Here is a 25819-nt window from a genome sequence, read left to right as displayed (position 1 = left end):
TAGTGTTTTTGCAGCCATATATTGTTGTAGGGGAAAATTACATCCAAGTGGCACTATTTTATGCTATCATAGAGAACAGTATTTTTTGAAGGATTCAATTCTAGAAAATGTAAAATATTTTTGAGAAATTTTATTTCATAAATTAAAAAATGCTGAGATGGAATACTTAAATAGTTAATAGTTAACATAATAAATATTTTAACATAAACCTTTTCTTAGGTATTTATCTTCTTAAGTCATGAAAACATCTTGTATTTTTTAAATAACTAATGGTGAATTCATGGCAAAGTAAAATGAAATCTAAACCACCGAATCAAACTCAAAATTCAGCTTACAAAGAAAAACACTGTAATATTATTTGGTTTACATTGACATCTAGTGGTCAATTATGGTGCAGACGTAAATGTATTATTTCACTGACATCTTTAAATAATAGTAGAATGAAAAATCGAAACAAAACAGATTTTACGGTTCTACATCCTTGATTGCCTCACTGAATCCCTCTCCATTGATATGGCGCAAATTATGAATATGCCGAACACGATTATATACAAAAAATGTATCTATTCATTAGAAAGACGACATGACTGACATTACATTTAAACGAAAAAAAAAAAGCATAATTTACAATCCACAAAAAAAATTATTCCAGTAAAATACGTAATCCGTTTTTATAATGTACACGGAATAAATCGATAGGTTTATTGTTTCCTCACGGATGTAATTCACCGCGACACACACAACAGTTCATGTGCCGCATAGAGCTGCTGTCTGTAGCTGGATCATAAGCTACTGTAAGTATTCTGCTCTCATCAGTCTGTTTTAAAACAATGACAACTAATTACAGCTCGTAGTTAACATAATCTCTGTCAGTGTGTTTGCCTTTCATACGCATTATTGCCGTTTATTTCTTCAGATGTATAGCACAAATCATTCGGTGGTCTCAGTCTCTTAGTTTCTTTTGCTGAAACATTTCAAAATGTTAGTAAAGAATGCATTGACAGATCCATAATGACTACTAATACTAATGTGTTATGTTAATGTTCTTTCAGGTCGTACAGTTAAGCTAATTGCTATGCTAATTAAGATATGCAAGTGAATAATATCCATGTCTGTTATCTTATGATTTAATGTAGTCATTATGATTTCATCCCATGTAGGCAGCATGGCGAAACCCCGTGGGTTCGAGTTCTGGAGGAGCACTCTGAAGGGCGCGCGCTACGTGGTCGCGCCTATGGTGGACCAGAGCGAGCTCGCGTGGAGGCTGCTGAGCCGCAGACATGGCGCAGAGCTCTGCTACACGCCCATGCTGCACGCGCAGGTTTTCGTCAGAGATGCCAACTACCGCCGCGAGAACCTTTACAACGAAGTCAGCCAGGAGGACCGACCCCTCATCACACAGGTGGATCTCTGTCCTGTTGGGCATCTACACATCATCCTCAGTGAGGAGGTTACAGAGAGGATTGTGTTCATATAGTTTGTGAATTATTCACTAGAGTATCACTTTTGTGTTGGTGTCTCCATACAGTTCTGTGCCAATGATCCTGAGGTGTTTATCCAGGCAGCTCTACTTGCCCAGGATTACTGTGATGCCATCGATTTGAATCTGGGTTGCCCTCAGATGATTGCAAAAAGAGGTACCAAAACTCATCTGACAAATAATTTCTGTTGTATGCATGTATGCACTATCTTTCAAAAGTTTTTTTTTTTTTTAAACAAGAACTCATTAAATTGATCAAATGTGACAATGAAGACATTTAGGATGAATTCAGGTTGATTGGGACACTTTTTGCCACTGAGATGATGGGGCAAAAGTGTCCCAATCAACCTGAATTCACCCCAATATGTTGCAAAAGTTTCTATTTCAAATCAATCTTTAGGTTCATCAAAGACTCCTGAAAGAAATGCATCACGAGTTTCATAAATATATTAAGCAGCCATTGTTTTCAACATTGATAATAATAAAATGTTTCTGAGCACTGAATCATCTTATCAGAGTGATTTCCGAAGGATCATGTGACAGTGAAGGTTGGAGTAATGATGCTGAAAATTCAGCTTTGACATTACAGGAATAAATTACATTTTAAAATATATTCAAATAGAAAACATTTATTTTAAATTTTAAATATATTTCACAATATTACTGTTTTAACTGCTGCTGCTGATGGTACTTTGTTTGTCCCCTAATGGAAATTTGTTTTGGGCAATGTATATGAACCTGCAAAACAAGAAACACATCAATAACATTAACAATCACACAGTCATGTCCTTCACACTAGTAGAGTTCAACAGTTTTGAAGCCAAACGAACAAAAGAATTTTTATAGCGGTTGTATCTAGACCTTGGGGTGTGGAAACTTTAACCAGATGGGAGTAGTCTGAATTCTGCATGGAGCACAGGAGAAAGGTCCAGAGTCATTTTACTTGCCTTGTTGATCAAATAAATGCGGTGTTGTTGAGCTTAAAGGGTTATTTCACCCAAAAATGAAATTTCTGTCATTTATTACTCACCCTCATGTCGTTCCACACCCGTAAGACCAAAATTAACAATTAAACAAATTAAGGTATTTTTGATAAAAGGCCTCCATTGCCAGAAAGATAATTTACACTTTCAATGCCCAGAAAGCTACTAAAGACAAATTTAAATCAGTTCATGTGACTACAGTGGTTCAACCTTAATGTTATGAAGCGACGAGAATACTTTGTGTGCCAAAAAAAAAAAAAAAATAAATAACTTTTTTTTTTCTTATTTATTTATCTTTATTTACAAGTGCAACTGAAATGTAAAATCATTAATGTGACACTGTGAAGTGTTTTTTTTTTTTTTTAAACAATGAACATACAAGGGCAATAACATATTTTACATTAAATAATCATCAAATTAAAATCATTTATTATGATAAATAAAAAGAAAACAGGGCTCCAGACTGCACCTAAAACGGTCGCATTTGCGACTAAAAATATTAATTTGCGAGTGATATTTTTGCTGAGGTCGCCATTGGCGACCATACAAATTCACACGTTATGACTGTAAAATTTGCATGTTATTTGCATGTTCCGTGACCAGTAGCCTATCACATCATTTGCTGTGTTGACGTAATTAAATGAGATGCTGCATGTGAATGTTTCACAGACATGTTTAAAAACAACAAAAAAGAAAACTAAAAAGAAAACAAAAAATTAAAACTTGACAAAAAATGAAAGCAGAATATTATTATTCAAAATATTAACAAAAACTATAATTGTACTATAAAGTGAAAATAGTGACATTCATTTCCCAGAAAAGTCACAAGATGAAAGAGCTGAAACTGTAAAGGGGAGATATATAAACACAACAGGATGACTAAAAGTAAGTGATTTAAAATTTTAAGTTCATTGTTGTGTGGCTCTTAAAAAAAATTATTTGGTGCCTGTTTTTTCCCCCATAGGAGCCAATGGCTCCTTAATCAATTTTTTTGTCTGGAGCCCTGGAAAAGAAGAGAAAGTAGCAAAAAAATTCACATGTATAAACAACATTACAAATTATTCAAAGAATAGATTTAAGGCTTTAAAATAATTTACAGTTTTTTTGGCTTTGTTATTTAAAATGACTTTATTCAACAATATCTAGTGATGGGCGATTTCAGAACACTGCTTCATGAAGCTTCAAAGCTTTACAAATCTTTTGTTTTGAATCAGTGGTTTGGAGTGTGTATCAAACTGTCAAAGTCATGTGAACCATTGAAATTTCGAAACACTTATGATGTAATGAAGCCTCGTTTACTGAAATCACATGACTTTGGCAGTTTGATACACGCTCTGAACCACTGATTCGAAACAAAAGATTCGTAAAGCTTCGAAGCTTCATGAAGCAGTGCTTTGAAATCGCCCATCACTAGATATTGTTGAATAAAGTCGTTATTTTGTTTTTTGGTGCACAAAAAGTATTCTCGTCGCTTCATAACATTAAGGTTGAACCACTGTAGTCACATGAACTGTTTTAAATACGTCCTTAATAGCTTTCTGGGCATCTGAAAATGTTAATTATCTTGCTGGCAATAGAGGCCTCACTGAGCCATCGGATTTCATCAAAAATATCTCAATTTGTGTTCTGAAGATGAATGAAGGTCTTACGGGTGTGGAACAACATGAGGGTGAGTAATTAATGACAGAATTTTTGGGTGAACTAACCCTTTAATGTTTTTGAATCTCTCCTAGGCCATTATGGTGTGTTTCTTCAGGATGAGTGGGACCTTCTTGAGAAAATGAGTAAGTGGTTTCATTTTAATAGCTCAGTGCAAATGCAAATCATGTAGGGAATATGTATCTTATTTGGGTGCTGTTGTTTACAGTTAAATTGGCTGATGAAAAGCTCTCCGTGCCCATTACTTGCAAAATCCGGGTCTTCCCAGAGATCGAGAAAACAGTGAAGTATGCAAAAATGCTGGAAAAGGCTGGATGCCAGGTAAAGTGTTCCATATAGCAGATACTTTTATCTAAAATGACGTCTAGTGCATATGGAGCAACCTGGGATTACGTGGCTTTCTCTGGAGTGCACTGGCAGACAGGGATCTCAGGGATTCTTGGGTTTTTCTAACCGGAAATTGATCAGTCAACATTTGTGTTACCAGCTGTAACCACTACATTTCCAAAAACCTCAATGTAATGCCATTCATATTTTCTTGAACCAGCTGCTGATGGTTTGGTATCTATTTTTTGACAGCTCCTCACAGTTCATGGGAGAACCAAAGATCAAAAAGGGGCTTCGACTGGCATTGCAAGCTGGAAGCATATCAAAGCTGTACGGTAAGAGATACAACACTTGCTGCTGGCACTAACTATTCTTAGCTTAACTATTCGTGTTTTGTCCTGATGATTAACTTTTATTGTACCTGTGAAGGGAGGCTGTAAACATTCCTGTTTTCGCCAACGGAAACATCCAGCACCTGAGTGATGTTCAGCGCTGCATGGAGGAGACTGGAGTACAAGGTGTCATGAGTGCAGGTAATACAAAGAGAAGATCCATTAACATACTTGTACAGAAAGACTCATACTTTGATATTTTTTGTATTTCAGCAGTAATATAAAAATGAACACATTACATTCACAGAAGGGAATCTCCACAATCCTGCCCTGTTTGAAGGCTGTAGTCCACCTGTGTGGGAGATGGCTGAGGAGTACCTGGATGTTGTGGAGAAACACCCACCCTGCAGTCTGTCTTACGTCCGTGCCCACATCTTCAAACTATGGCACCACACGTATGTTCCTTCACATTTGACTTTTGACACCGATATTGTGCTGTGACTTGATATTTTTGTCTCTTAGAATGTAGAGAGCTCATTAAATACACTACCGTTCAAATGTTTTATCAAGCATGGATGCATTCAAATAATCAAAAGTGACCTTAAAAACATTTATAATGTTACAAAAGTTTTCTATTAAAAAATGCTGTTCTTTTTATTCATCAAATATCCTGAAAAAAGTGTCACAGTTTCAGAAAAATATTAAGCAGCACAACTATTTTCAACTTTGATAATAAGAAATGTTTCTTGAGCAGCAAATTAGCATATTAGAATGATTTCTGAAGGATCATGTGACACTGAAGACTGGAGTAATGAAGCTACTCACACATTAGTTATTAGCAGTCGAAGCACCAAAGGTGCTGGAACCCTATTGTGTTTGTAATGTTTTTCTTCTTCTTCTTTCTTATTTTTCTGCCATAGACGTGTATGGGCACATATAGAAATAAATTCTAAGAATAAAAGGAGCCTTAAGATAAATGCTTCAGATAAAAATGAGGTTTTTATCTGCAAATGATATCTTCTCATTGATTTGTAATTGTCCTGTGATAATCCTATGACATGCGATTCATCTAAAATTAAATGTTGAATATGAGTCCACACATATTATGGTCAAACCCTGACTTTCAGTAAAGATTCAAGATGACTGAGACAAGACAATATCACTGTTTTGACTATATTTTTGATCAAATAAAATCTAACTGACCCCAAACTGGTGGTCACTTCTGTAATAATAAGTATGTATTTGTTTACAACAGCCTACAGATACATCAAGACCTGAGGGAGGATTTAGCCAAAGCGAAGAACGTAGCTGGGATTGTGGAGGTCAACAGACAACTGAAACAACGTTGCCAGGTAAAGAAACATTGTTGATCAGTTTTAGTCTAGCTTTATTCCAAGACATTAGGCTTATGATAGACTTATGATAGAGTTTAATTTTCTGAAGCAAGATGACTTATTGCTTTTTACTCTTAAGGAGGAGATGGCTAAAGATGAATCAGAATGGAATCAGACTGGACTCCCCTTTCCTCACTGGATCTGTCAACCTTACGTCAGACCACCGTGAGCATGTGTTTTCTGATCTTGTGTGACACCATCATAGTCAAAGTACTTCTGTGTTCTCAGCAAAACGGTATAATATTGATCGTAACTGTCACTTAACAGCTCAAGGTTCAAGGATGTTAATTTCTGTCCATGATGGACATAAAGTAGTTTGAATGTAGCAATACATTCGCTGGAACTTGTATGTGAGGATGGTATATATTGCAGGCCCAAGGATCCAAACACTGAAAATGGGCAGAAAGCACTGGAAATGAAAGCTGTACGTGTGAAGAGGGCACTGGAGGACAGTGATGGAACCAACGACTCGCTCTCCAAGAACAAGCAGAAGAAGAAAGCCCGTAACCCCTATAAGAACTTCTGTCCAGAACTGAAACGTAAGACCAAAACTTTTTCGCAATATTTTCTAAAGCCTGTAGACCTGATTGGGCCTTTAAAGGAACACTCCACTTTTTTTGAAAATAGGCTCATTTTCCAACTCCCCTAGAGTTAAACAGTTGAGTTTTACCGTTTTCGAATCCATTCAGCCGATCTCTGGGTCTGGCGGTACCACTTTTAGCATAGCTTAGCATAGTTCATTGAATCTGATTAGACCGTTAGCATCTCGTTCAAAAATGACCAAAGAGTTTCAATATTTTTCCTATTTAAAACTTGACTCTTCTGTAGTTACATTGTGTACTAAGACCGACGGAAAATGAAAAGTTGTGATTTTCTAGGCCGATATGGCTAGGAACTATACTCTCATTCCAGCGTAATAATCAAGGAATTTTGCTGCCGTACCATGGCTGCAGCTGGCGCAATGATATTATGCAGCGCCTGTGACCTCCTGTTTGCACAGGGAGCATGCCTTGCAACCATGGAGACATTTGTGAGAGACGCTGCGTAATATCATTGCGCCTGCTGCACCCATGGTACGACAGCAAAGTTCCTTGATTATTACGCCGGAATGAGAGTATAGTTCCTAGTCATATCGGCCTAGAAAATCGCAACTTTTCATTTTCCGTCGGTCTTAGTACACGATGTAACTACAGAAGAGTCAAGTTTTAAATAGGAAAAATATTGAAACTCTTTGGTCATTTTTTAACAAGATGCTAACGGTCTAATCAGATTCAATTAACTATGCTAAGCTATGCTAAAAGTGGTACCGCCAGACCTGGAGATCGGCTGAATGGATTCAAAAACGGTAAAACTCAACTGTTTAACTCTAGGGGAGCTGGAAAAATGAGCCTATTTTCAAAAAAAGTGGAGTGTTCCTTTAAGTGACATTGATGGCGCAGTGCACATTATCGTAACCTACTAATAATTTTTTTCTTTTCTTTTTTTTCCCTGAAATAAGTATTTTATGCGCACCAAGGCTATATTTGTTTGATAAAAATATACGAGTCCCCCTTTAAAACGAGATGGTCCTCACTGCAGAACACAAGATCCAGGGGGTGGGGTTGGATCTAGATCCAACTCTTCCCACTTTACATATCCCGTAACCTATCCGTCTCCGCCTCCTGGATCTGGATCCAACTCCTCCCACTTTACATATCCCGTAACCTACCCGACTCCGCCCCCTGGATCTCGAGTGTTCTGCAGTGAGGGGCTACTGCCTTTAAGGTCAAATAACATGCCTTTGCTTCCTTGTCTTTGTTCTGCAGCAAAATACATCAAGTGTGAGCAATGTGGCAACCCTAAAGTAAGACTTTTGATTATCTTTTAACTGTTATTTTAAGTTTTAATGTACTCATTTACAAAGTGTTTACAGAAACATTTCATGTGCTTTTTAAAATATCTTAAAATCACAAATTTACACAAGGGGAATTTATTTCACTCATTCAACAGGGGAATAAATGTGTCTTCAACTTGTGTCGTGGCTGCTGCAAGAGGAAAGCTTTCAAGGAAGTGGCCGATTGCCCTGGTTAGTATATCAACCAGCTGTTTCACTGTGCATCAACCACAAAATGACTTGTGAAGCTACTGCAAGTATTACTGATCAAGTGTTGCTCATTGCACACTATGATATTAAGCTAGTTTTGAGATGGTTAGTGATTTAATACTATAAAAAAAAATGGGGCATTAGGTTTTAACTTGCTAAAATATAATTGTGTAAATATTGAGTCTAATACTAAAAATTTGTTTTATGAGGAAGTCACATTAACTGTGAATGTTTAAAATTAAACCACTTTTTATGATGTTATGGTAGAGTCTGCTTATCTGAATGTATCTAGGTATGTTCTTCCACTTCTACAAGACTAACTTTGTGTCCATTGTTGGGTTTCAGGCCATGGATTGAGATTCAAAACCAAGGCTTTGAGACAGTGTAACTCCGATACAGGTGGTGGGCTGACAAACGGGAAACCCAACAGTCAGACAGTTTCCACTGCAGTCCATGAACCAGGCCATCCCCTGACCTAAAGGAGGCTTGGGCAACAGTGACATCTGAAGACTCATTGAACTGATTTACCACTTACCATTGGGAAGCTGCTGCACTGAATTGGAAGCTCAAGACTGCAGTTGTGGCCAAACCTAGTGTTTCTCTCTTTATATATAATTTTAATCGTTTTTGCACAGATGGGATTGTGGATGTAGATGACACCAAATTAACTGAACATTCAAAGAAACAAACATAGGGGGGAAAAAAAAGTTAAGCTCAAGGTACATCTGCTGTCAGGCACTGCTGTTACTTATGCTAATCAGTCTCTTTAATGATGCACCACTTTCTGGACTGCTGCTGGGTGAATAGATTCATATTCTTAAGAGACTGCTTATTAGAATAGTGTGCTTTGATGATCACTGGGAACGTGATGTATGAAGCAGCCACTCTGAACGCACAATCCTGTGCTGCTACCTGTTCGGCCAAGATAGAAGATCTGGCCTTTTATCTCGGGACATTTTATTGAAATACACTGATGGACATCTTCATGCAAACATTATTTGAACTTTGCATTTTTACTTTATTTATTGTCTTCCAAAATTAAAGATTCAACAGATTTGTATGTTGCAACAACTTTTAATGCAATTTTACATTTTTTGGAGCATGTATATAAATTCACTTTTACTCCGAGATCTCCAACTACTTTCCTTTGCCGCCGTGATCATGTATGATCAAATATTGACATTCATTTTAGAGGTGAGGACAGTTACACTACAAATTATCTCGCTCAGATGCCTCACCCTATTTGTCATCATTGTGTTGCCATCTTTTTTCTGTTAGCATTTCAAGAAGGTATGCAGTTCTCATACAGCTGTGGTTCAACTTAATGCCATTTTCTTTTTTTATTATAGCCAAACAAAATGCTTATTTTTCCACAAAGTACTTCAAATCATCAGGACTCAACTCAGTGCCTTATCCTAAAGTATGTGGGTCAGTTCCTTGATTGAAACCCATACTGTCCATAAATGTAAATGTGTTTACAGAGCTGTGGTTATTCTGTGTGGATGGAGGGTTTTTTTGCTTATTAGTTTCTTAGACTTAAAGTATTGTTCAAACGGTTTGGAAATTTTGCTCAAATAAATTTTGAAGTTGTAAAAGAAAAATGTAGTTGCCCTTCTCCCTTTCTAATAATATGACCAAAAAAAACTGCATGTTATCTAAACATTTCTGTGTATAGTTTATTCAAGGCCATAAAAGCAAGTAAAGTCTACCTTTGTTTAATGTCACTGACCAGCTCATGTTCTGATTCCCACAATCAGAACACAATAAAAAAGAGAAATAACTAAATGTTATTAAACAGAGATGAGGCTGAAATCACTCTAAAGAGTGTTAAAGTCGGTGTAATTGCAATTCTATCTGCAACACCAGCACCTAAATCACACCAGAAATTTATGGAGAAAGAGCCTTTCCAGGTTGAAGCATCTTTTTGAATGTATGTTTATTTTAAAAGCATGTTTTGTGATGAGGTTTCTCAATGTGTAATCAAGGTTTTGTCACAAGATACAGAGGAAAGTGCATCCTTTACAAAGAACAACAGGCCAGTACAGCTTAAGTGCCGCGTTTCTCTTTTTATCTATTTTTCCTTTTCATTTGAGCAACAGGGTGTGCTTGTCTTTAATACAGACAACAGATATCTTCTTCCCAACTTAAATAAAGTCTTTAGATTGTGATTTTTCTCTCTTCAGCAGGGAAATAATTGATTTCTAAACAGGGGCCTAAGATGCGGCAGTGGCCCCGTGTACTTTCCTTGGAGAGGCATCTGGTCGAGTCTTCACATGTTGGTGCTCATTCGTGTTTGGCTGTTGGCAGGTGTGAGCTCCCCTTGACTGCCTTCTCTTGGAGGGGACTGCGAAAGGAATCGGAGGGATCGGTGAGAAGCATCACGTAGAGCGAGAATAACAGACTGAGAAGGAAACGCATGCTGATGTTCATGAAGAATGAGAGGGTGACCGAGTGGGATGAAGACTAGGGGTGAATTTTTTTTTGTGTCTCTGATTCTTTTAGCTCCTTTTCTGGGAACAGAACCTCAAGAGTAACAGACTAGAGGACTCCTTTAAAGGAATATTCCAGGTTCACTACAAGTTAAAGCTCAATCGACAGTGACAATGATAAAAAGACACTTTAAAAAATGAGGCAAAATTTGAGGTTATGTTGAGGGACTTACAAGTGGAGGTAAAGGGGGTCAATTTTTAACAACAGAAATGTAAAGCTTTCCCCCCCAGACAAAACTTGTACTGTTTGAGCAGTAAAGTTCTCTTCATTTTTTACATTTGTTTTAGGGTTTTAAAGTATTATGTTGTCTTGGCAACAAAACTATATACACTACCATTCAAAATTTTGGGGTTAAAAAAGTCTCATTCTCACTAAGTCTGTAAAAACAGTAATATTGTGAAATAACTAAAATAACTGTCTATTTTAATATAATTTAAAATGTAATTTATTCCTGTGATCCAAAGCTGAATTTGTTACCACGAAATAAAATGTCTATCGTTAGAGATTTTGCTATATCGTATATATCGTAGTATGTAAAAATATTGCACTATTGACACTCCAGAGTGATGAAATGCATGAATGAGAATATAAAGAGCGGGACGTGCTTGATGTTAAGAGTTATAAGCGCAATATATCCTGAAAAGGAACTCGGTGCAGCGCTCGTGCTGACTGGCACACTGCCAAAGTGAAAAACTGCCTCATGAAACCTGCCTCTCTCAGGAGGTGATCGCGAATTAGAGACGTGCTCGATGTGAAAGTGTATTAAGCACAATAAGTAGGGGAGGGCGATATAATGGTAGACACGATTAGCCGGTTGAAATTTGGCAACTGGTAGAGATTTTGGACGATCGTCTCTGTCGCGTGAGGTTCCTATGCTGCGCGGTCACGAAAGCTTATGATTTCCATGAGTTTTTAAGCATTGCGGTTTGAAAACAAGTGGTTTTAAACCGTTTAAGTGCAATTAGCAGCGAAAGACAACTCATTTCAGCATATGCACGCGCTCTCTGAGAGGCTGTTTCTCAGCGCCGTCTGAGAGACGCGCGACATGAAGCCGCTGCTCAGAGCGCGTGAGGACTGAAACGCAGTGCTTTTTGACGCCTAATTGTGCTTGAACGGGTAAATACACATACCTTATGTGCCAAAGTGACCACGTATTTCCAAGTAAACAGAACCATTTATGTCAGTTGAGAAAGACAAGGTTCGAGTTAATGGATCGGTGCAGTCAGTCTTAAAGGGACAGCATCCAAATTTACCTGCTGTCATTATTAATGCTAATCAAACATCAAAAAGAGAAAATCTCTCACTGCTTGCTTTTGTAACTTTGTAAATTAAATATACATTTATTCTTATTAAAGTAAAGACTATGCATTGTTTTGTAATACCTTTGATTACTTTATTCATTTTCTAGCAATTGAGGTTTTTTCAGGTAGGTCTATTTCGTCCGTCTTTGTTCTATTGTAGTTTGTCTTCTTTGCTCTTTCCTTATCACAGTTTATTTGTCTTCAGTAAGCTTGAGAGCTTTTTAGGCTAGTATTAATTTATCAATTGATGATAATTATGAAATTTCAATGATATGGAAAATTTTGATATCATAAAAATCTTATTAAAGCAAAAATAACTATATATATATATATATATATATATATATATATATATATATATATATATATATATATATATATATATATATATATATATATATATCGTTATCGTGATATAAAATTACTCATATTGTGATATAAGATTTTGGTCATATCGCCCAGCCCTAATCTGAGGGTGCAAAAAAAGCAAAAAATTTGGGAAAATCGCCTTTAAAGTTGTCCAAATGAAGTCCTTGGCAATGCATATCCACTCACAAAAATAAATTTGATATATTTATGGTAGGAAATTTACAAAATATCTTCATGGAACATGATCTTTACTTTATATCCTAATGATTTTGCATAAAAGAAAAAAAATGATAATTTTGACCCATACAATGTATTGTTGGCTATTGCTACAAATATACCTGTGTGACTTATGACTGGTTTTGTGGTCCAGGGTCACATATGTTTGGCAACAGTTTTTTAACCCTAAAAAATTATTAACCTAAATTGATGGATTGTGTAGCTTTTCATTTCTTAAACAACCATGTAGGAAGACACATCATGGCCATATTCCAGGATGACAATGTCAAGATTCACCAGGGTTAAAATTGTGAAAGAATGGTTCAGAGAGTCTGAGTCCAGGCCTTAATTTCATTGAAAGTCTTTGTGATGTGCCAGAGTAGACTTTACAGAGTGCTCACCTCTTGCATTGTCAATTCAAGATCTTGACCAAAAATTGTTTATTTCCATCGAGAGGTGCATCATTTTTGGTCAAGATTTTGTATTGACAATGCAAGAGTCGAGCACTCTTTAAATTCTTTAAAACTTATTTCTTCACTGACCCCAAACGTTTGAAAAAAAGTACCATTTCACAAAAAAAAAAAAAAAAAATCTTTTCACACTAAAATCATTTATATGGATTTATATGCATTTATATGGATTGGCCTCATTAATTTCTGTAAATTGTAAATGCCTCACTATAGCTCAGATTTTTGCTTTCGTTTAAAGAAAAGTAGGAACAAAAACACTGTTGACTGAAATTAATTTAAACTGAATCTGGAATATTCCTTTAACATTTGCTTACCACAACAGAGCTCATGCAGATCACTTACTGCCTTAGAAATACAGAGGAGCGTAAGTGCTCGGAGACACTCATGCTGAAGGGTTGGGGAAGGAGATGGTCAGGGGATGGTGAGGTGAAGAGCAGAGCAGAGCGAGGACACGTTACCCTGGGGACCCTGTTACCTTGACGTGTATCTGATTACGAAGCACAGCTGCCCGCAGGATCATGGCTTTCGCTCGTCTCTGGAACTCTTTGCCCATCTGTAGAGACTTCTCAAAAGTTGTGCTTCTCTGATCCACGTCCCTGGCATACAAGATCTACAAACAGGGAGATAACATTTTTTAATTCACAGGTGCAACTCATATGCCAAAGTTTTAATGCTTTTTAATTACCAAAGGCTGTTTCTAAAACAGTCCCTAAGTTACTATACCTTGTTTTAGCCAAAATAGGTAATTTAGCATGTTTCAATCAAGGTCAAGCTCAATGACAAAGTGAGAGAAATGTTGACAAATATAATTCACTGAATTCAAAAAGGGATTGATTAAAAAAAACATGTTTTTCTGAAGTATTTTAGATTAGCAACAAACAAAGGGAACATTGTTCCAGAAGAGGAAGTATCAGGGTGACAGATGAAAGAACGCAGCCCTGCCTTGCTGTGGGAGTCGATACGAGCATTGATCAGGCCCTCCAGGATCAGCTGGGTCAGTTCATCCTCCAGATCTGCCACTGTGGTATTAAAGGCCACGGCCATTTTGTTCATGTCTGCTGACACATAGGGGCTAAAGTACTGCCCATGGGAAATAAAAGACAAAATTCATCAATTAGTCATGTGTGCAACTCTGCTGATACCTTTCGGAGCAAATATCAGGATTCCTACAATTTTCCATTTCAAAATCCCATACTTTTCCAGACCCAAATTTCCAAACCTCTCTGCAGATTTTTCAGAACATGTTTAACATTAATGATTCATACAGCATTATTTGGTATATAGTATAATCAACTGTAAATATTTTCTCTGTATTTTTTTTTCATTTTTTTTTTTTTTTTCATTGGGCTTACAAGAAACCCTAAAACACTTTATAACCCGCATATATTCACCTCTGATATCAGTTTAAACCTGTAATCATGGTTTGATCTTGCACGATAACCAAACAGCAAAGTAAAGTCCAAAATAAGTGATTGTTTGCCCCTTTATCTGTTGCTGGTTTGAGTGGCACACGCACATTCGTTTAATGAAGTTCAAAAGAGACTTGCTTTTTAGACATTCTTAATTTTATATTTCAGAAAACTGAATAAGGGAAAACAAATATTTTTCCATACTTTTCCAGACATGGAAATTACTCAAATTCTATACTATTCTAAACTGTATAGGAACCCTGATATATTATCTTATGACCATACCATGTTCAACTTTAACTCACATTCTGCATTTCATTTCAATATAACTATACCAAGCAAGGACCAAAAACAGAGATGACCTGCAAACTTAAACATTTGGGGGATATACTCAGTTGTGTGTTTGTGTATGTATGTGTTGTTTGTTGTTTTCCAGCTATTATTGCAATAATAAAATAAAAACAAAAACATTAATGGAAATGTTTTTTAGTTTTGTTTTTTAAGAATAAATATGTTTTTTTTCTTATATAGAAAAGCAAACACCACATTTCTACAACAAAAACAACCAAATGACCCATAAGTAAAAAATGTAGGTCAAAAGCTTTTTCATTACAAAAAAGGTTCACACAATCTTGTATCAAAGAGAAACAAAGATTAACATCAAATTAAGAAGTCATCAAGTTGAGCATCTAAATCAAATGCATAGACCAAAACCTCATATCCCTTTACATACCTGTATGAGGGCTCTGTTCCTGATTTGTGTGTACAGTGTTCTTACATGAGGGGCCAGATACATGTCTAGGAGGAGATTATCCTATAAAACAGTGATAAAACACTTATTAAATCACAATATCCCAACTAAAATGACATCAAAAAGAAATCAGTGTCTTGAACTTCTCTAAATCAAAAACCTAGCAATTGCACAATGTCAAACTCACCTTCATTTCATCCAGCATTTTCAGACAAGATGCATACTTTGACTCGTAAAACTTGAAGATAATATCACGAACTTGTGGTTCCAACTCTAAAAATAATTTAAAGGAGCTAGAAAATAAAAGATGAGAAAAATGAAATAAGTTAAGTTTTATCCACATGTAACCAGAAACAATATATCTCTCATTAAGGCACCTAACATGAACATGTTAAGCAAAAAGGTTCACCTGCTTGAGATGACATTTCGCTGCAGTTCCTGTCTGTCAAATGTAGCCAGGGCACAAAGCCCCCCGTACACCGCTACATTACTGGGGGAAAGTAGCTAGAGAGCAAATAGAGCATCTCATTACCAATTGTAGGAAAACACTGCATCTTATTCATCTTCACTTCAACTGGTAATATTACTAGAAATATCTGCTGAAGCATTACAACAGGGTTGAAGAAGATACCAACCTCAGGGAAGTCGCAGTGGTCAAAGGAGGCTTGCAGGAAGCACTTAGCAGCCGGTTTATACTTTCTTGAGGCAAGTTCTGCTAATCCTAATGTGACCAAAGAGAGATGATAATATCAAATCACATGCTCAAAAAGATCAAAGACATTTTAACATGACAAATCATAGTAATTGGCTACTGCCCAATTGAAAATGTGACTAATAGAAATATATATATATATATATATATATATATATATATATATATATATATATATATATATATATATATATATATATATATATAAATAAACAAATACAAATACACTTAATATACTTGAAATACAAATAATGTACTTGCCTGCAGCACATTTTAGTTTGGTTAGAACAGATTGGTTTTGACTATCTCTCTCTCCTCGTTGCTAGATTGCAGAGACAAAGAAAAATGGAAATTTTAGAGTCATTTTCTATTGGTATCTAACAGGTCAGTAAAGCAGAATGGAAGGTTGTTCCTACCTCTGCTATCTCTGGAGTGGATTCAGCCTTGCTGACGTAGCTAAGTACATGGGACCAGTTTTGGAGGTAAACACTAACCTATAAAATAGTCAAGTTGTTTGAATGAGTTGTTAGAGATTTTATGCATGAAAGTAATCATCAAGCAGAAATAAAAAAACTGTATACCCTTTCATAAATGTGTATCCAGGGCCTAAAATTAACAATCAAATGAGAGTAATCAGGGCTGGTGATTATATGAAACACTGTCAATCGCCAGTTAACCGGTAACATTTTTATGCCTATGAATGCAATGTTGTGAGAACATGAACGTGAACTAATGTGAATGAAGCTCACAACAGTTGACAGGCCAGCACTGAAAGGCAAAGGTATGTGTTGCTGTAATTTGAAGCAATATTTACATTATTACTCAGAGGTCTAGTTTCAAGTATAATTCTTTTGAGGTAATGGTGCTTTATGTAACGTTATCTAGTGTAAGTGATAAACCCCCATTTGACATTTGTACTGGCTACTATATACAGGCCACCAGGACATTCTGATTTTCTATTGGAATTAGAACCATCACTTCTACCACTAAAGACTGCTTATAAATAATCTTCCTGATCAGTTTCTACTCCTTGGCATACCAGATAGCTCAGAAGAACTCAATGTTGCAACAGTAACTACTGGCTCTCTCTCAGCACTTTAGACATGGTTGCTCCTTTGCACTTAAAAAAAGATTAAGGAAAACAGTCAAATAGTCAATACTGCCGTGGTATAATAAGAACACTCGAGCCTTGAAGAGAGCAGCCCGAAAAATGAGGCACAGCTGGAAGAAAACATAACTAGAGGTATTTCGCATTTCGTGGAAGGAAAGAGTTATTGCATACAGAAAGGCGTTAAAAATAGTTCTGCTTACTTTTCGACTCTTAGAAGTGAACAAACACAACTCTAAGTATTTATTTGATATAGTGGCTAAATTAACGAGAAATAAAGCTTCAACTTCAGATATTTCCAAACAGCACAGCAGTAATGACTTCATGAATCTCTTTACTTGCAAGATTGATACTATTAGAGAGAAAATTATAATCAGACACCGTGCTACAAGCCCCCTGAGGAACAATTCCATTCATTCTTTGCTATAGGAGGAAGAATTGTCTAAACTTGGTAAATCATCAAAAACAACAATGTATGTTAGAACCTATACCGACTAAGCTACTGAAAGAGATGCTTCCAGAACTCATAGATCCTCTTCTTAATATTATTAATTTAGGATATGTACCAAAAAATTAAGCTGGCTGTTGTTAAACCTCTTATAAAAATAAAAAAAAACAACTAAAAAAACACACAACTCGATCCTAGAGAATTAGTTAATTACAGACCGATCTCGAATCTACCTTTTCTGTCAAAAATACTAGAAAAGGCAGTATTCTCACAACTATGTTCCTTCTAAGAAAAAAAAGGTATCTACGAGGATTTCCCATCAGGATTTAGACTGCATAGTACTGAGAGTGCTCTCATTAGTTACAAATGATTTGCTCTTATCATCCGATCATGGTTGTATCTCTCCATTGTTGTTACTGGATCTTAGTGCTGAATTTGATACTAACGACCACAACATTCTTTTAAATAGACTTGAAAATTACGTTGGCATTAGTGGAACTGCAATGGCATGGTTCAAATCATACTTATCTGACCGTTACCAATTTGTTGCAGTAAATGAAGAGGTATCATATTGATCACAAGTTCATTATGGAGCACCAAAAGGCTCAGTACTAGGACAGTTGCTTTTCACGCTGTACATGCTACCCTTGGGAGATATCATTAGGAAGCATGCCGTTAGTTTTCACTGTTTGATTCTCAGCTCTATATCTCTTCATGCCCTGATGAAACATACCAATTCAAGGCTAGATTATTGTAATGCTCTACTGGGTGGTTGCCCTACATGATAAATACACAATTAAGTTCTTACTAGAACCAGGAAGTATGACCATATTAGCCTTTTCTGTCAACACTGCATTGGCTCCCTGTTAAACATCAAAATCAGGGATGTGCAACAGCAGTCGAGTACTCGACCGTGACAGCGACGATCGATCATGTAAACCCCCTCCGATCCCCCTCCTGATTGGTTAGCAGCACTTTGGGCGGCGCCCTGAGCTCTGATTGTTTAGTTTGCCACAGCATGCGTCATAAGATGTGAGGAGAGAGAGAATGGCCTCGAAGACACAAAGTGATGTCTGGCTTTACTTTGGCAAGATAGATGAATATACAGTTCAATGCAAGCTGTGCATTTTATCTTGCGCTGAAAATATCCTTCAAATTCTATTCATAATTTAGCAATAATCATCAATGATTTTCATACTGTAAAATAACATTTTGGTTGATCAGAAAGTGCAAATTGAGTCCAAAATATTGCTGAAATATTAGAATAAATAAAAAAAATTACAATAGTGACAGTAATGTAGACTAATAGAATGTGAATTTGTTGTGCTTTCGTTTTCGTGTTTTTAAAGCGCAATCGGAGTTACACTTTCAGTCAAGCTCACGTTTGCATTCGCAAACTTTTTGCAGATGAAAGTTGTAATAGCTACATCTTATTAATCTACTATAAGATGCGTTGGGATATCAACATTTATTAACATGCTGAATGCGCTGCATATCAGTGTTTAGTCATTTGCATCCTTTTGTGCAGATACCAGTTGTAATGTTACGTCTATATTATGTATCTAAGCTATCTGATTAATATCATAGGATGTGTCATAGAACGGGCTTCAGTTTATTGGCATAAAGTCACTCTTCCCCTCAGGCAGCTATTCCTTTTAGATGCTTCCTTATTAATAACATTGCTGCATCATAATCATAATCTAACAGTGTTCTGATCACGTGTTTATGTTTTCATGTCATATTTTTATTTTTAACATTCATTTTCGTAACAGTCTTCAGATATTTTCAGTATCTCCATGACGGCCCCCCAGTGGTGAACCATTGAAATTTCAAAACATTAATGACGTAGTGACGCCTCGTTTACTAAAATCACGTGACTCTGGCAGTTTGATACACCATTAGGTCAACCAGAACCAGGAACAATTCCTGTAACACCCGGTGTACTTGTTACATCGTAAGAAGAATGGCATCTACGCTAATATTAGACTGTCTGTCTCATCCTTATCACGAGGTTACCGTAGTCAGCAGGATATGGTCCATATCCAGATTAGATGGTGGACCTGCACCTAGACACAACCACAACGCAGCCCTGAATGTCAGCAGAGACCGTGTCTACTGGACAATCCCCTGTGAAGGCCTTGCGACACGACAGCCATCTGCACAGATCCTCAGCAAAGACCACAAGAACCAGACAAGTCCTCTGCACAGACCACTATGGACAGCTTCAACTCCATACCGGCATGATGAATCCGATCTTCAAGCAAAAAGGAACTGGATGAATATCTGAATGCTACCAATCCTGATCTGAATTCTGACTTGTGATGCAGCCTGAATTACATTCACACAGTGTTCGATCGTTGGCCAGAGGAGAAATGACCAACCCCTGATTGAGCCTGGTTTCTCCCAAGGTTTTTTCTCCATTCTGTCGCCTGATGGAGTTTGGGTTCCTTGCCACTGTCGCCTCTGCCTTGCTTAGTTGGGGACACAATATTCAATAATAATATTGAATAATATTTAACAATATTGATCTGACTGTACTGATACTGTTATATGAGAACTGAACTGAACGATTTTTTTTTTATTTTTGCAGGCTTTATAGATTAAATGAACTAATTTAATAATTGATGATCTTTACAATGGAACTGAATCAACACAGAAATGACGAAATGCATAATTTTCCTGTTATCACTGCTTTGAAACAATCTGTATTGTATAAAGCACTACATAAATTAATGACTTGACTTTAACAAAAGACAAAAAAAAAAAAACAAATCTCTCACTGCTCTTGACTGAATAACTTTTGTAAATTTATTAAGGATTAATCTATATTTATTTATACAGTGAAGACTATGCAGTGTTATTTTACATTTGATTACTGTATTCAATTCTATATCTGAAAACTACTGTTAGACCTACCTGAAAAACCTGATAAGCACTGTTCATTTCATTTGTATCTTTGTTCTACTATATTTATTTGTGCTATTGCTTGTAATTTGATTGTTGGTTCTAATTATTTTTACTGACTGTTAATTTATCTTTAATAATATTTTAAGTTTTAATTAGTTAGGGTCGAAGTTTTAGCTGTGGTATCATAATTGGAATAAAGAATTGTGAATTTTCACTGGTATCCACTGGTCATTACTGCCTGTTTTAGCAAAAACAGTTTCATGGACAGTAAAAAATATTTATGGCTGGTAAATTTTCTTAAATCACCATCCACTGGCAGGTGTGGCAAAAAGTTAATTTTAGGCCCTGTGTGTATCATTAAACACACCAGATGATGACCAGGGAGGACAACACGGCCATACCTTGATTACATTAAGACACATGTTGATGACATGCTTGGCGCTAGTGCAGTAGTCTCTGGCTCGGGAGTAGCATTTCAGGGCATTGCTGAGGTCACCACAGTCAAGATAGTGATCTCCAAGGTCATCATGACCCCTCCTGAACACAAGCAAGAGATATTCAGATGTAAAATAGCCAAGGCACAGCATCACAGTCAATACTAAAAAGAGAGAAACAGTAAGTCTGGCCTTGCCTTATGCTTTCTTTGATGGAGTTTCCCTTGTAGTTCTTAAGGTCGGTATCCAGCTTCTCCAGTTTGAGCAGGGCTTTTTTTCTGGTTGATTCTGCCCAGGCTGTGTCGAGAGGAGGGGGTTCAACTGCTCCCTCCGGTACTGCATCAGGAACACCTTGCACGTCCCTGTGTTGACAAATATTTTAAGCATAAACTTAGTCAAAGCCATGCATGTTATGTTAGAAATGTTGGAAATGGAACTGGAATTGCCTGGTGGCTTCAGTGAGTTTGCGATGGATTTCTTCGTAGACATCAACATTAAAGGTTCTTTGGACAAAGGACAGGGCCATCTTCAGTGCTTCCACTCGTAGCTGGGGGCAGTGGTCTGCAATAAACTGCAGCCTCTCAATCCTCATCAGTCCACTGTAGCTAGAGGCATACTGCTCGAGATCCTGTACAGAAAAAGAAAACAAACAGCTCTCAGTGTCCATCCAAGTTCCAAAAAAAGTAGGGATGCAAACTATATCGACACCATTTATTACTGGTTATCGAACAATAGAGGTGATGCTCATATCCACAATTTTTACATTTAAATTAAGTGAGCATTAGGTAAGTACAAAGGTAAAGCAGTATTGTGACTGTTGAGACTAAAACTACAAAAGTAAAACTATTATAAATTGTCTCTGTTAATTTAAATAAAGATGAAATAAAACTAAATATAAATATTAGTTGAAAAGCTTTAAAAACAACAAACTAAATATATTTATAATATAATATTTATAATAATTTATAATAAAAATAAATTAAAGCTAAATAGAAACATTAAAAAATAATAAAAAATACAATATATAAATGTAAAAATGACAAAAGCACATATTAAGCAAATTAAAATAAAAGCAAAATAGGTAAAGTAAATCTTTAATAAAAGTAATAGTTTAATGTCAAATGTAATATTTAGCAAATCTCAAAATGAAAATATTTAATTTTTAAAATTTAATGCTGTGATGCCTAAATCCTCAAGTGTTTTTTTTTTTTTTTGATACAAATATATACATTTATGTCAGTGCATCTCTCTTCTGTGATTCAGAAAATGATCAAAACACCAAAAGAACTTAGATGCTGAAGGATATTTTGTAAAACATAATTTAACAACAAGGATAACAACTTATGGAAGCAAGTACACAATTGTATAGACAGTTAAACACCTCAAAACATACTCAAATGGTACTCAATTGATACAAGACTCCACCAATCATATAGATTCAACGTACCAAAGTCGGGTTTTCCACAACATAGTTGGTGTCAGGCGCATTCTGCTGGTCTTCCTGAGGGTCAGCATCTATCTGCATGGGCTCTACAGACCCCTGTTAACACAGAAAGCATTACATTACAAATGTAATAGAAATGTGTAGGCGACATAAACAAAATTGGGCCAACAAAAAGTCCTAATGAGCATGTGTAATATATATTAAGATCCGAGGAACACTTTGCCCTTACCGCCAAACAAATCTTGTGTGGAAACAAAAACATAATATCACAACACTGAGTATCAGCTTTCAGATGGCTTCACATCCTGCCTGCCTACATTGTGTGGTTACCTCCAGAGAGTATGACGAGGAGCTCGAGCTGTACACACTGAATTGTGTGGTTAATTCCATGAACGGGTCATATACGCTTCTTTGACAGAAGTAGTTCAGCTCTTCCCACGAGAATGAGGCTGATCTGTCTGGCAAATACAAGCTTTCCCTGATCCTGCCCTGAACCTGCTCTGCAGCATCTCTCCGTTCTGACTGTAAACTCTCCTGCAAGAAGGTGCATTCTTATAAAGTCACACTGGGGCGGCAGCAGCCTCGGCACAAAATCAAGTCAAAGATGTTGAAATTAATACACAAATATGAACCAACCAAGTGGGACAATGTTTGTAAGAAAAGAAGTGGCAGCAACAATCACATCTGTAAACCCTGCCTTCTTACATGTGACATTTTAACACTTGTTACCACATGCAGGTTTGAAACCACCAAAAACATTAAGGGGGTAACATTCCTAGTCAATTATTTTATGTTTTCAGTTACTGATTCTTCAAAATACCATTATTCCCCCCTCCCGAATAAGCAGTTACATCACCCACCACGTGCACTTTACTACACCCAACATTTTTAAGATTGCATTACACTGCATAATGAGACCTGGTCTGCCATTTTTGATAAACTACATTATAAAGCACAGCTTCATAATGACAGTCTAATCTGGCTGAATGCGTCTGGTGTTTCTAAAATGAAAATATCACTTAAATCATGAGCAGCTCCACGGTGTTTAATTATTTTGGTTATGTGGACTAGATCAGTTTTGAATGGAAATATTAAATGCTCTATATTCATCCCTGTAAGCAAATGATGAAGGCTGTCTCAAAACCTAGTGTGCTGCCTACCTAGACAGTATTTTACAGCATCAGATATAAGTACTGGACATCTAAACAATGACTAAACTGCTTTCTAGGCAGACTGCAGACTATGTTTTGAGACACAGCCTGAATTCCAAGCACACTGGCTAGTTGATACAAAACAGACAGCTTGCTAACGAGATAGCTTGCTAAATACACTTAGCCGGCTAAAGAAAGTTTCTACCCAAGTGTTTCACAAACAACCCCAAGAAAGCCAAATGGACCGCTTCGGGTGTAAACCAAAACAGCTCTGTTGGTTGTATTCGCTGTCGAAATTACATTAGTCTAGCTCCTCGGGCGGATAGTCGCGCGCTGCCGCTAAACTTGAGAAGTGCCTGTCGCGTCCTGAGGGCCGCTCTGACTTACGAGCTCATGCTAGACGAGCTAACAGGTTACAACGGCTGCGAGAGGTGAGAAATTAACATTGTAAACATAGGAGCTTCAACTTGGTACGCTTCTTCTACCCACTCTCGCGGTGTGGAAGATGACGATAAAGCATTTAAAGACGCTAATTTACCTGAAAGTTAAAGACCTGCACGGGTAGTGGCATCTCCTCCTCCTCTGCAGAAACAGAGCACACAAACACATCCGGGGCATGAGAGTGCGCGTGGTCGACGTCTTGCAGCGCAGAGACGTCACTACCTTGAGTCTTGATTTGAAATATTAATACAGGAGAAAAACATATTTACACATTCTAACATGATTGGCTGGTTTTATACTGAGCCTTGAAACAGCCCTCAAATACACTGCAAAAATCACCCCGACCAACATAGCCTCCAAAAGCACAAAACATAAAACAACATTTAAAAAAAAAAAAAAAAAAAACGTTGTAATTACTGTAAACAGTAGCCTATATTCAGTTTGTGAAAATGAAAATATTAAATAATAATAATAATAATAATTTTGTTAAATATAGTTTTAATTATATGTTGTCATCATTGTTTTATTTTTGTAAAGTCATAATTTTGTTATAATACTGTTATGATCTCTTTGATATTTGCAATGGTTACTATTTTTCATAGTGTGGTTTTTGGTGAATTGTATTAAAACCAGTTAGGGTCAGTTTGACCCACATACAGTATCTCACAGAAGTGAGTACACCCCTTACATTTTTGTAAATATTTTATTATATCTTTTCATGTGACAACACTGAAGAAATGACACTTTGCTACAATGTAAAGTAGTGAGTGTACAGCTTGTATAACAGTGTAAATTTGCTGTCCCCTCAAAATAACTCAACACACAGCCATTAATGTCTAAACCGCTGGCCACAAAAGTGAGTACATCCCTAAGTAAAAATGTCCAAATTGGGCCCAATTAGCCATTTTCTCTCCCTGGTGTCATGTGACTCGTTAGTGTTACAAGGTCTCAGGTGTGAATGGGGAGCAGGTGTGTTAAATTTGGTGTTACCGCTCTCACCCTCTCATACTGGTCACTGGAAGTTCAACATTGCACCTCATGGCAAAGAACTCTCTGAGGATCTGAAAAAAAGAATTGTTGCTCTACATAAAGATGGCGTAGGCCATAAGAAGATTGCCAAGACCCTGAAACTGAGCTGCAGCACGGTGGCCAAGACCATACAGCGGTTTAACAGGACCGGTTCCACTCAGAACAGGCCTCGCCACGGTCGACCAAAGAAGTTGAGTGCACGTGCTCAGCATCATATCCAGAGGTTGTGTTTGGGAAACAGACGTATGAGTGCTGCCAGCATTGCTGCAGAGGTTGAAGGGGTGGGGGGGTCAGCCTGTCAGTGCTCAGACCATACGCCACACACTGCATCAAATTGGTCTGCATGGCTGTCGTCCCAGAAGGAAGCCTCTTCTAAAGATGATGCACAAGAAAGCCCGCAAACAGTTTGCTGAAGACAAGCAGACTAAGGACATGGATTACTGGAACCATGTCCTGTGGTCTGATGAGACCAAGATAAACTTATTTGGTTCAGATGGTGTCAAGCGTGTGTGGCGGTAACCAGGTGAGGAGTACAAAGACAAGTGTGTCTTGCCTACAGTCAAGCATGGTGGTGGGAGTGTCATGGTCTGGGGCTGCATGAGTGCTGCCGGCACTGGGGAGCTACAGTTCATTGAGGGAACCATGAATGCTAACATGTACTGTGACATACTGAAGCAGAGCATGATCCCCTCCCTTCGGAGACTGGGCCGCAGGGCAGTATTCCAACATGATAACCACCCCAAACACACCTCCAAGATGACCACTGCCTTGCTAAAGAAGCTGAGGGTACCTAAACCCTATTGAGCATCTGTGGGACATCCTCAAACGGAAGGTGGAGGAGCGCAAGGTCTCTTAACATCCACCAGCTCCGGGATGTCGTC

At 37.1% G+C, this 25819-nt stretch overlaps 2 protein-coding genes across 3 annotated transcripts; one reads left to right on the top strand and one right to left on the bottom strand.

The window, feature by feature from the left end:
* The first annotated feature begins 694 nt into the window (after positions 1–694).
* dus1l (dihydrouridine synthase 1-like (S. cerevisiae)) lies at positions 695–9859 on the top strand. The gene is made up of 14 exons (XM_051888816.1): positions 695–794; positions 1161–1402; positions 1529–1637; positions 4197–4247; positions 4331–4443; positions 4702–4784; positions 4879–4982; positions 5089–5236; positions 6037–6133; positions 6255–6340; positions 6548–6714; positions 7981–8018; positions 8165–8240; positions 8604–9859. Exons 2-14 carry the CDS (start codon positions 1166–1168, stop codon positions 8735–8737), a joined length of 1443 nt encoding a protein of 480 aa, XP_051744776.1. The 5' UTR covers positions 695–794; positions 1161–1165; the 3' UTR covers positions 8738–9859.
* Positions 9860–10177: 318 nt separating this feature from the next.
* gps1 (G protein pathway suppressor 1) lies at positions 10178–24137 on the bottom strand. 2 transcript variants are annotated; one of them, XM_051888814.1, is made up of 14 exons: positions 24007–24137; positions 22321–22413; positions 21320–21501; positions 21071–21235; positions 20841–20976; positions 16393–16470; positions 16238–16298; positions 15900–15985; positions 15674–15768; positions 15452–15557; positions 15247–15327; positions 14047–14184; positions 13563–13714; positions 10178–10602 (listed from the first exon to the last, which is right to left on the bottom strand). In XM_051888814.1, the coding sequence occupies exons 1-14, from the start codon at positions 24037–24039 to the stop codon at positions 10542–10544; spliced, it is 1467 nt and encodes a 488-aa protein (XP_051744774.1). In that variant the 5' UTR covers positions 24040–24137; the 3' UTR covers positions 10178–10541. The 2 variants fall into 2 exon arrangements, with proteins under 2 accessions (XP_051744774.1, XP_051744775.1); XM_051888815.1 differs by having other exon boundaries at positions 13580–13714; positions 24007–24136.
* Between the last annotated feature and the right edge of the window lie 1682 nt (positions 24138–25819).

This window comes from Ctenopharyngodon idella, chromosome 3 (assembly GCF_019924925.1).
Source record: "Ctenopharyngodon idella isolate HZGC_01 chromosome 3, HZGC01, whole genome shotgun sequence".
In the NCBI taxonomy this organism is placed as follows: Eukaryota; Metazoa; Chordata; class Actinopteri; order Cypriniformes; family Xenocyprididae; genus Ctenopharyngodon; species Ctenopharyngodon idella.
The sequence above is the reverse complement of the archived record's forward strand: the minus strand, read 5'-3'. Positions and strand labels throughout refer to the sequence as shown.